This window comes from Anneissia japonica, unplaced genomic scaffold (genome assembly GCF_011630105.1).
Source record: "Anneissia japonica isolate Jap-2015-1 unplaced genomic scaffold, ASM1163010v1 scaffold288250_len396842_cov205, whole genome shotgun sequence".
NCBI classification, from domain to species: domain Eukaryota; kingdom Metazoa; phylum Echinodermata; class Crinoidea; order Comatulida; family Comatulidae; genus Anneissia; species Anneissia japonica.
In genome coordinates, this window is record NW_022683119.1 from 235,084 (window position 1) to 247,994 (window position 12,911).

The following is a 12,911-nucleotide window of genomic DNA, read 5'->3' on the forward strand; positions in this document are numbered from 1 at the left end:
ATTTGTTTAAATTGTAATGTACCGGTATTGTAATATTTTTGTTATGAAATAGCAAGTGAATATAATGATCTTAATAATAACATTAATTATAATGGTAGACTTATATATCGTTTATTATTGCGACGTCTATTGTATTCGCTGATGAACCATGGTTTAAAGAGTTCAACGGTGTTTTCTTCATTTCGGTGCGCTCGTGTACATGGAGACGTAATGGTAATTCTAAATGCAACAGTCACACGATTGAGGTAAAGTTGACACAGTCCATGAACTACCTAGAACCTCGCAGACTTGTTGTCGCCCTACACTAATTAGTTATCCAGGTTCTTCATGAAATACCATATAGAGTATGATTAACTAAAATATTATTTTTAAGTGGCTTGATAGGGTGTCGTCACAACTGCGTTAAAACCACTGGCTCCAAAGAGCAATGTAAAGTCTTGTCAGTTGTCGAGTTTCCAATGGACATGCTTTTACGAGGGGTCTAGGCCTATAAAAGTACATCACAGATCCATTAGTTCGGAAGATTGGTCAATATTGGTTGGCCGGAATTTAGAAGTGGATTGCACATGTCACTCATAATAAAAACTTAGGCTAATCAATGGAAGTCATTGTTGATGCGTTTTTTTTTTGCGATACCATAATCACGAATGAGTAAATCCAAATAAAAACGTATATAATCTTTAATATTACGGCCTTCGTTATATGATGAAAAACACGTTTTAACGTCAAAAGTGGAGTGAAGCCAAACAAATATTATTAGTCCTATTCGATAGTTTAAACAACTAAAACGTAGGTCTATTGTAGGAGCATCAATAAATTCGTCACAGTTTTCACGAAGAGACACAAACTTCAATTTAAATAATAATAATAATAATTAAAAAAATAACGTTTTGAGAAAAAAATGTTTAAAGTGGATTACTTTACAAAAATTTCACTACCAAGATATCAAAATGTTGATTTTGTTTTACATATTATTAAGATAAAGCATTAAATAATTCAAATGTTCATTTCATTTTTCTTTTCTTAACTTCAATTCACCTGACTAGCATGAAAACGAAAATCTCATTTTAAGCGCTGTAAGCGCTCCGTTGTCAGACACAAACTTATGTTTACCCACTTATGTTTACCCATACAAACTAGGTTTATCCTGCTAAAACTATTATGTTTTTACTAATAATTCCACACTTGATGCATGCGTATAGCCTATTCCAGGTAATACTGCAAGTAGGGTGCCGCTGTGCCTAGGAAAATAGGGATTTTTTTTCCTTTTTCCTCTAGAGCTAACCCAGTCAGGCCTCATCTACACAATCACAACGATAGCAACGTTACACGCGCGTTTTCTGATAACCCACTGAAAGTTTGTGTCTTCGTGAAAACGGAAAATCCATTTTCTCGGTTTGTACGCAATGGCTAATTAGCCTAATTAGCTAATTAGTGTAGTTGCACTCTTAACAATTAGATGAAAAGTTAAAGTTCGATGTAAATAATCAAAATGTCAAAAAAAAAATTGAAAAAACATGATTTTTGAAGTTCGTGTCTCTTCGTGTTGTCGGTGACGAATTATCCCACTTCATTTTCTTGTTATTGGATGAAAGGTTGTGGTACGCACGCGTTACATGTGAGCGTGGCATGCGCATATTACTGCGTATGTCCTGAAAGTACTAAATTTACTTTTATTAAGATGACGTACGTATTAAGTGGCAACAAACACTGTTTACTGGTACTTCGTTTAAGTAAGATGATATATTTAAATAAAAACAATTAAAACGAAAATACTACTCCCTTTCCAATTAACTGAAGCATTTAAATAAACCTAGACGTACTGTACATTACAAATCTCTGCTACGATCTGTATTTTTTAAATTGAGCTGATTCTCTTGACTGAGTAATGTAGTGTTAGAGGTCTATTTGGACTTTTTATTGTCTAAGATCGACAGTGTTCTACTATAAGGCTAGATCTCAATAGACACTCAATTATATAATATTTATATTTATTGTAATAAAAATCGTCGTGGATATTGCTGTATTTTACCGGAAAAACTATATAAACTATATTTAGACCAATTTATATAGTTGTTTCGGGTTTACGCAATGCAGAGGTGTTAATGGACCTTTCCGCTAAGCCCCGCCCCTTGGATGTTGTTGCTAAGGTCCCACAAGGCGACAGTGTTAAAACAGGCGAACACGTGCGTTTGTGGGACAACACGTGTGTTTGTGAGACGCGCGCGTATTCCTGGCGCTGTTCTGATTAGTCAGTTGTTAAGTTTGATTGACACTCCGGAAAGGTCTATAGTATAGTATAGGTGTATTTGGCTTGACCATAAACTTCAACTTTAATCTCGCAATATTAATGCACTTCGGCATTAAAAATATCTATGGCGAAGAATAGTGAAATATGCTTACAGGCTTACATGTTTCAATGGTCAGATTCGAATTCAGAATACCGTAGATCTGTTTGAATTTATTATATTGATCACATCCATTGTTTTATCCGATCATTAAATTCGCATTTACACCACCTGGGAAGCTTCCAGCCATGTGTAAAGCACGATTCATTTTCATAAAATTCTCTTTTACATCACAGTGAATTACAGAGACATTAGGAAAAGATTGAGCAATAAAACCAAACGCATTAACGAGGTTAAGTGGCTACAAGATGTTTACAGAGAAAATATACTCTGCTGAGGAAATGAGTCAAACAAAAAAAAAAACAAAACAAAACAAAACAAAAAACACTCTGGTTAATGATTTGTGTTGTGTTAAAACAACTGTTCTGCGACACACCGTTACACGATTAACTTCTGAAAACGACCCTAATTGAGTAATCATGAATTGAGAGAATTGGAATACAGATAATTTTTAAATGGCATACAGGATAAATTGTTGTTGAGATAATGAGCAACCCAAAATACAGAATTCTGCTAGCCATGACTGAATAGGTCTAACGTTGCAGGGAAGTAAGAATAAAGCACGATAAAGTCGAAGAACAAAATAATAACAAAAGCAGACGAAAAAAACTTTAATATAAAGTCTATTAGGTCTACGGAATCAAGGTGACAATTGTTGCAAAGCGAAGGACACATCAAAGAGCCCAGACCAATATTCTCTTTTTATATAGGCCTAAGCTAGTGTGGTTTTCATTATCTTAAAAAAAATTTATATATACTTAAACAACCTTCATCAACAGCAATCCATTATGGTGATTTCACGCAAAATTCTGGCCACTGAGCCTAAATTTAAAGCATAACAAATTGGGCATGATATGGTAAACATAAAAATAGGCTCCCGTATATTTATTCATTTCTAATTATAAAAAACACATCTCCGAGATAAAGATACAGTAATAACTGTTAGGTTTTCCTCCTGATACAATCAGACCTACCAGTAATTATTTCTTCAGTCGAACCCTAACGCCCTTTATCGTTACAAATCTTACAAGATAGCGCTCTCCATGATTCTATACGCATAACGAACAGAAGCGTCGATGTTCAATAAAAAGAAACATATGAATTAATTAATTAAGAGAGGGCGTCTTAGTTTTTAACTATGGTGGTTGTTCCAGAATTTGCACGAAGATCATAGATGTCAAAGTTCAAGTAGCCTAATTGGAATTGCGGAAGGGCGAAGGCCTACTGCGTTGTTACAGAATTTGCACGCAGAAATCGTGGGGAACGCTATCTTGTTCATAAGATCTTTGCTCGATATTTACAATCATGACGCCTACAAACGTCACCATTGGAACGCTTAAAGATGCATTCACATAGGAATCCAAATAAATTCGATTCGATTTTCTAGTCGGTTCAGTATGTTTTCCAATCCGAAAATTTGACCTCGGTGTGACTGCTTTAATAAGCCATTAAAATATGTCATAGGCCAATGCATGTCTAACGCGCTGGCGTAAGTATTTATGAGGACACCTTGATTTTAGTATTTATTTATTTTTATTAAATTTCAATTCCGATGTGAATTAAAAGACTAAAAAGCAGCATTCAAATAGCATGCTGTTTTCCAATAATTTCCAGTGTGTCTGTCCCTACTTGTTTTATATCAATAGACCTGTGTATATTTGTTTATGTATCACAAACAAATCAGAACTGACAATATTAGAGTGTGTGCAATGCTATAGGCCTATATTCTCTAGCAAGCGTATAGGCCTACTGTTAATATGAATGATGCGCTTATATACGTATCGACGTGCAATATCAAGACGTAGATGTCTAGTAACGTGTTGACAATCCAGACACCCCTACACGGCATCGGTCGCTTCACTAAAACAAGCCAATGAGCAATCCGGTTTAAAAAGTGTAGGCAGAGATCAGCCAATCATTGATCATGGTGATTATTATTGACGCACAACGTGTAATGTTAGGTTTGGTTCACACCAAGCAATTCTTTTAGACGCGTTGAGTACGACGCAAGCAAAAGCAACGCCAAAACGCATAAGCAACGTTGGATGCATTTGCAATCAACGCATCTAAATATCCCAAGTCAGTGACATGATGTGTATATTGCGCAGCGTAGCTTCACAGTCACCTAATATACCGGACGTTTATTATACTTTTGACAAGACAGATAAATGCAGGCGCGACATTAATTCTTCGAATGAAAGAGTCACTTAATACAAATATCAGACAATCTAAATTAAATAGTACTCATAAATTGCTTTACCAATAAACGTTATTTCCTCCCCATTTGAAATGTGCCGTACTACCAAGCGTAGGAGTACTTCATGCACCGCCACGCTCTGTCTGCAGACACTAAGACTAACACACTTGATACTGCCGAGCTTCACTCACTCAACTGTCTGTATGACGTTATAGTTATTAACATCTCCGACTCTTCAACCGAGTGCTAAGTACTTACAACAAATACAAGCAACAGTAAATATACACATTGATAATAAAATACGAATAAATACATAGATATATATAATTATATATAATTATATATATACATATATATAATTATATATATATAATTATATATATATAAGTGTCAAAGACCTGTAAGTAAAACAAATAAATTATTAATACAAATGAATAAGAAAATAAACTTATAATATAGGCCTGTAGGCTATATTTAATTATCAAAGAACTGTACATAAGTAAAACATTACATACATTATTAAAACAAATGAATAAGAAAATAAATTTATTATTATATTTTTAATATGAGCTGTGGTAAACTTTTGACCCCACCCATTTTGCGCGCACATTCTTATTCCCATGCCGCATTCTATTGGTCATTGAGCGCAACTAATTTAAATGAGTTTACGCGATACATACATGTCAGGCTAGTATTATAGCGGAGAGAATTTGACTATGAATCGATTACGTATAAAGCTAATTAGATTGCATAAGCCTAGGTTCAAATGAGCAACAGTAACGGTGACTAATTATAAAACCACAGATATGCCTATCATCTGAATTGGTATTTTAATATACCGTAAAAAGAAATAATGATGGTAAAAACAGCGCTCGAATAAAAGTACAATGACGTAAAGATCCTGTATTATTATGCGTATTCCATACAGAATCTGTGCATAATCACAATACTCGAAACAAACAAAGATAGTTTGTGCATCCCTAGAATGAGAACACATACCGCCCAACAGAGTATTTCATACACAGGTTCTAAAGTCCGGAACGAACTACCTGAAGATATACGGAAAACTGAAAATAAGTACAATTTTAACGTAAAACTAAATGATTAGGGCCTATTTTATTAATAAATACAGAGAAAATGTAATAGATGTTTGCAGGATAAATGCCATTTATGTAATAACACGCTTTCGTAAAGTGTATCAACATGAAATCTCTTTTAGGCATGATGTTTCGAATTTAATTACAATATTTACATTGATTATATATATGCCTATATATATTTATATTTATTGTTTAGGATACATAATCTAAAGCATAATTTTGCTTGCTTTGTATACCTCTTTCATTTTTTTCTATGACCGTTCTTTATTATTACTGTGTTATTGCATGTCTTGAAGAAAAGGAATAAAGAATTGAATTGAAATTCAATCGACGAAAAAGTTCACTTGTGTGGAAAAGTTCCCTCAGCGAACGAGTGACATACCACTAGACCAGAGAGGCTTGCTTGTTGATTGTATATTATTATACAATCCAGCCCCATGGACGTTTTTTCAATCAACTGATACGCGCCCTCACAAATTAGGGCCGAGCAAAGAGTATAAAACTGCAAGAGGTCCGACTGCCCTTTGTATACAGGCAATGGAACGTTAAAAAGTACTCCCACGAAGGGGCGTGTCCTTCATAAGAACGTAAAAGGCGTTCGTATCGAAAGCGTGCTGCGTTTCGAATTCCAGCATACTTTCTGTAGACGCGCAGCACGCGTTCGATATGAACGCACAGCACGCGTTCGATATGAACGCACTTTACGTTCTTTTAAAGGCCACGCCCCTTTTGGGTAGTACTTTTTGAAATAGGATTGCGTTCCAAAGAATCTCAGCAGTCGGACCTCTTGCAGTTTTATACTCTTTGGGCCGAGATAACCTAGAGCGTACTCCAGAGGTCGCAGCTGATATTATGAAGTACCACATGGAATCCGTGAGTACTGTCTGTATGTTAACAAGCAATGTGCAAAATATTCATCATTTTGTGGAGAAACCTCGTATTAATATTTATTTTAATTACTAACATTTTGTGGGAAAATATGATAGAAATTGTGAGTATGTCAATGTTCAATTTATATATTATCTCTATAAACCTTAAGGTCTCGTTGGTGACCTTTTAAGTCCAGCAACACATGATAGACAAGAAAACTGAGGTCATGTTAGAATAACCCCCTGGCTGAAACCCCTCACCCTTCCAAGTACACGTTGGCATGGCGACATTGGAAGGTTAGTGAACTATGTGATAACCGATTGCAAGTTGTATGATATAAGTTATTAGTTATTAGTTGTACGTGATATTGTAAATCTAGCCTCAGTTCGGAGACAGTGATTTAGTTACTAGTTATATCAAAATTATTTATTAAAATGTTAAGCCGTGCCCAGACTATCAGATTTTATTTGACAAAAACATGTGACGTCACATCATGACTATATATGGGTATACAACAGTGGTTTGTCAAAGAAAATTTGATAATCAAGACAGAACTTTAAGAATGTAAACATGAAGTCTCTTCTCTGCATAGAGATATAATAAGAATACTAGAGCGCTAACTGCAATGTATTCGATGTTCGAATACGCAGAGCTGTGTGCGTGTACCATCCAAGATGGCTGCCATAGATTTAGCCAATCAAATTTCGCATAAGCGCTATCATTTTCAATGGCGCCCTCAATTTGCACGGAAAGTTCAGTATAGCTAGTTACCCGTATGTTTGAAACTCGAGCGTTGCGGTGTATAAGTGTAATGTACACAATTTTAATTTTTTTTAAATTTTTGAATAAGATGCTCTACTTGGATTTTTTTGGCTACGATAGTTTAATAATTTATTATTATCAGTACTAATTATCATTAATTAAATAATAGTCAGTCAGAGGGCTTATTTATGGTAATAATTTGTATACTAAGCCTGAAGGTGGCGCTTTCCTACGGCGGCCATCTTGGATGGTACACATACACAACTCTGCATTGCTTCGCCATCTTGTCAGCACTCTAGTTGTTTAATAGCTCTATGCTTCTCTGTCAACTTGGGGCATCACTCAACATTTAGATATGCCCGTACGCGCGCATGACCATCATGTTTGGCGTGCCCGCTTTAAGGAAAGTTAACAACTGACCAATTCGAGCATCGCTAAGAATACGCGCTTATTCCATAAACACACATGGTGTCCCACAAACGCAAGTCGGGGACAGTCTTAAGCCGTCGTGAGAAATATTAAACATGTTTAATATTCTACGACGCGACTGCCACCGACGCACACCATCGCGTCTGCGTTTAACTCACACAGGCCCGACGCGACAATAAATCGCGTCGGGCTGCGTCGTACGACGCTGTCTGAGTTGGCCTTTATACGCTATCTTTTTGTAGGACCTTAGCAAAAATATCCAACGAACAAGGCTTAGCGTTAAGTACATACAGTATTTTGAAATCTCTTACACACAATCGTGGTGTTTCTATCCTTTCCTTATTCTTTCGACTGTAATCCATCGTAAAGCATGTAAAATTTACTCGGAAATCACACATAGTTGTTGTCGGCAATTTCAGTATTTTTTTAAAAACTTATAACAACCCAGTCCTACTCTGGAATATCGTATGTCATTTGAAGTTCGTACGCGAAACACCAACCGAAGAGAACGGCGATTCAGCAAGCGCCGTTTGGAACTGAACGACTCGACGAAGACATTTGACTTATTCATTCCGTGCACAAAGATAAATGATTAATATTGTATTCATTGCATGAAGAGAAGATAGGCGCATAAGCCTAAAAGTACTTTTGTATTTTTATTAAATGGATATACCTTGTTTCACATCATAATTTCATAATCTTGTAATAAAATATAAATTGACTTAATTCAATGGCATTTGAATAAGTGAGTACAGCCAGGCTTCTCAATGGAATAATGGACCTTTGACTAAGCCCTGCCACTTAGATATTGTTGCTAAGTTCCCACAAAACGACAGTGCTAGGCTACGTTAAGACCTGAGAGATACGCCAGGCGTATCTAACGCTGGGCGTACGTTATTCCGTCGCGCAATCGCTGGTGTACGGTAATCCAGCAACAAACCGTACCCCAGACTGAGTTACAACAGTCACGCATCAGTGATTTTGAACTTGGCCAGAATTTGACCAATAAAAATAAGCCTAGATGTAAACAGGAAATAAAATGCACGAATTACGAATACGAATATTTTGCGCGAACAGTACTACGCTAGCGTTTGTTAATCGCCCAGTCTGGACATCTCGCTAGTTACGCCATGGATTAACGTACGCCCGGCGTTATACGCCTGGCGTATCTCTCAGGTCTGAACGTAGCCTAACAAGCGCTAGCGTATAATTATTCGCGTGAAATATTCGTATTCGTAATCTCGCGATTTTATTTCCTGTTTACACCTAGGCTTATTGTGATCGGTCAAATCTTGGCCGAGTTCAAAATCATTGAGGCGTGGCTGTCGTAACTCAGTGGGGTACGCTAATCTGGGGCCTGTTGCTTTGGATGGGCTTCTTTTCGAGATGGACTTCTTTTCGAGACTGCTTTTGCAAAGTAATGATGGGAGCTTCTTTTCAATGAATGCTGTAAATTTTGTGAATTAATTGTACTATAAAACAATAAATAAGGCCACTGTAACTGGCATTAAATCACTTACTGTATAAAACCAAGCTTGTATTTAATTTATTTTGTTTTCTTAAACTGATATAGAGTGTGTGACTGTAATATCTCGAAAAGAAGCCTATGCTATCTTGAGAAGCTTATGGGTTTCATTTTGAGATGGGCTTCTTTTCGAGGTTAATTTTGCAAACTAAAGAGGGGGAGGGGGCCTTCAATTCGAGATAGGCCTCATCTAGAGATGGACTGTGGGCTTCAATTCGAGGTTTTACGGTATTACCGTACGTCAGTAATAGTGCGATATGACTGGCGTTCGCGCTACTCCGCGCACAAGTTTACACCACTCGAATAACTTTACGCTAGCGTGAGTCGTGTGTGAACATAGCCTTATAAAACATACGCAAACACGTGCGTTTTGTGGAAGAACATGTGTGCTTTTGAGACACGCGTGTATTCCTTGTCCTGATTTGATTGGTCAGCTGTAAAGTTTGATTGACACTCCGAAAAAGATCTTTACTTGAACTTTTAATATCCGTAGTAAAACTCGTGAAGGGCGCCGGCAAATTCATTAGCATTCACTTGTTAATTTGACTCGTATTTATTTGAACGTACGTTACTATTTATGATGAGTCGCAGTGTGACTTGTGGAATTTATATAGTTACATTGACAGCCCAATTTCGCCGACAGGTTTGATGTTCTTCACAGGCTAATTAATTTGAGAAATCATATTGTACACATCAAAGGTTGAAAATTGCAGCTCTGTAATTTGTAGTTTTTTTATGGTTATATAATCTATCACATCTTGCTGGAAAAGGTAGTTCATTGAAGGTCGTTGCCAATTACTAGAAGAAATAGAAAAACAAATATATGAGATGTCATCAAAGCATCACTATTTTCAATTAAAATAAATATACTTTCAGGGGAAAAAATAAATAGAGATATGTACCCATTACATTAACAAATTAAGACTGCGGCTGCTATACTGGTTCCACTGATCTGTTGCCTTTCGTCGGCTTAACAGCATCGAAACCACATCTTTGCCAAATCCCTCAGCCATCAAAGAATCATGGGTATCTTAATAATTGTCTGCGTCTAGGGTAATATACTTATCTTCAATCCAATGGTATCGAATCAAAGTGTCTTTGAGTCCCCGTATTTTTCTGTTATAATTAGGCCTATAAAGAAACCCTCGGCTTTGGACAGCTCGTCCTTTGGGAAACTGTTACTAGACGTAGACGAGAATTTCTGAATCGATTGCCTAATTTTAAGAATCATTTCACTTCATAGACTTTTATTTTCTGTATTGAAGTAGTACACAGAGACCTATGCAATTTATTAATATTTCATTTTTATGTACCGGTATTATTACCTAATGCATATCTTCAATTAATTAATATCTTTAATTGGATTCAGTTATAGTTATACAGACCAATTGCAGCAAATTTAACTAACCCTAACAAAAATGTAAAGTTTTCTAAAAAAAATCTTCTCCACTACAGGCCTACATTACAGTGAAGTTCAAACTTTCAGATACCAAAATATGCGCCTGAATCGAGAATGATTGTGGATGCTCGTGCTCGTACGTAGGTATAGTAGGCCTAGTGGTTGATTTATGATTTATGCTAAAGCGCGTTTTCAAAACGCGAAGCTAAGGTCTGAATAAAATTAATTGAGCTCTTTAAATGGAACTACTGTAGCTAATTTTACATATATCATCCATCTCATCATTATCATTGATTTTAATAATATTAATAGCCTACGACTATCAATCTGCGGCAGTGTACCTTACAAGTCCGCCTTGGGTAGTTACTTTATTATCAAGAACCAAGCAAACAGAATTCATCGTCTACGCACATCTTATTTATGTCTGATATAATAGGCCTATTATGTAGCTTAAATTCATGCACTTTTACAGGAATAGAAACGCTAATTTAGATTAGTAGTCAATTTACTGACTTACGGTACTATTATTCAATAGGACTATATTAGGTTCTTGGTTTATTTCTGAATACAAGTTTTGTGTATTTAATTTGGTATACAAATCGTCATGCTATCTATTTAAACTGTTGGAAATAATGATAATAATAATAGACCTAATAATAATAATTAAAATTAATGTTAGTCTTAATATTATATATATAGCGTATAATACAAGGAAGAAAAAGCTAATTTTACAGGTACATCATATCAAAACTGATAAATGAATATTTGTTAGCCTAGCTCTGCGGTTGTTAAAAAAGTGTTGTACCTTGACAAACAATAAACAGGTATGTAGAGCGTGGTATTACAGTTACCAGATATCCACTGCTTCTAAACTTTAAAACAGTAATTACTTTAATTCACTTGAGTACGATTTACGGTATGTTATGACAGCTAGACGCCACATAAAATTCTATAAATTTCTAGTCAAAGTTAAGTGATTAAGTGATGTGCCTTAATTCCAATACCTTGACCTTTAGTTAGGACGGCGTGACGTACGTAAAGGCGTCTAACTTTCAATAATTCGTCCGGTTTTGATGGGATGCTATGACGTTTAAAAGCGTCTGAAGTCGGGCTATCACTGCGTCGTACGACGAATCCGACGGTCGTAGCCAACTCCGATCACTCTGAGCGTTAAACAACGAGCCGCCGTCTTTTGATTGTCGGTGGCAGTCATTAAAAACGACCCGTTGCGCGCGCGTGCGTGAGTGCTATTCTCGATAGAATCGCGTCGGCCGACGACCGTCAGGCACAGTGAATGTGCCTGCCGCACACGAGAGCTATCTGCTTACGCCAAGTGTCATTCGTGGCATTTGGCGTACGCACATAGCTCTCGTGTGCGGTGCAATTTCGAACGCTTTTTTGTCATTCGTGGCGCTTACGCCAAATATCTATCGTGTTTGATTTTTTTGCGTGCCAAATTCAGCGTGTGCGGCGAACAAAAGCTATCTGCTTACGACTTACGCATGCGTAACCATACGCCCACATGGGGCGGATCTGGGTTCACATTTGGGGGGGGGGGGTCAGACTTTTTTTTCGTAAAAACCCTAAAAAGAAAGCGGGTGGGGGTCATCCCCTGGGAAAATTTTGATTCTTAGATGGCTTCTGAGGTGTCTTTTAATGACTTAAGTTCTTCAAAATTCAAGGTTTTCCCTTCTTGAAAACGATTCCATGAATATTTGAACCCCAAAGAGAAAGGGCATCCGCGGGAAAAATTTGATCACTAGATGGCAGGAAATGAGCTTTCCCGACTTCTGAGGTGTCTTTTAATGACTTTTAAGTTCTTCAAATTTTAAGGTTTTCCCCCTCTTATCTTGAAAACGGTCAGGTAAACTATCTCATTCTTATTACAGTAAATACTAGTAGCCCTATTATGTGTGTATATACAGTACATGACCAAGATTGAGTCGCTGCACACATAATTATTCTTTTTTCAATGAATCGATGAACCCCATAAAACGGGGATCGGAAGCCCTCCCCGGGAATATTTTGATTCTTTGATGGCAAGAAATGAGTTTCCCGACTTCTGAAGTTTCTTTTAATGACTTTTAAGTTTTTAAATTCAAGGTTTTCCCCTTTTGTAAACGGTCAGGTAATTTTTTCTCATTCTTATTACAGTAAATAGGCCTATGTGTGTACCGGTATACAGAGATTAAAAAAAAAATATATATATATATACATACAT

At 36.5% G+C, this 12,911-nt stretch overlaps 1 protein-coding gene across 3 annotated transcripts in view; it reads right to left on the reverse strand.

The window, feature by feature from the left end:
* LOC117124187 (oral-facial-digital syndrome 1 protein homolog) overlaps positions 1-10,054 on the reverse strand; it is a 46,837-nt gene extending 36,783 nt beyond the window's left edge. For 2 of the 3 annotated variants that reach the window (XM_033270452.1, XM_033270373.1), the window contains exon 1: positions 5,605-5,639. In XM_033270452.1, coding sequence (XP_033126343.1) covers positions 5,605-5,624 — 20 coding nt within the window. In that variant the 5' untranslated portion in view covers positions 5,625-5,639. Of the gene's footprint in view, positions 1-5,604; positions 5,655-9,858 lie in introns of those variants that run through there. The other variant, XM_033270606.1, reaches the window with a different exon arrangement.
* Between the last annotated feature and the right edge of the window lie 2,857 nt (positions 10,055-12,911).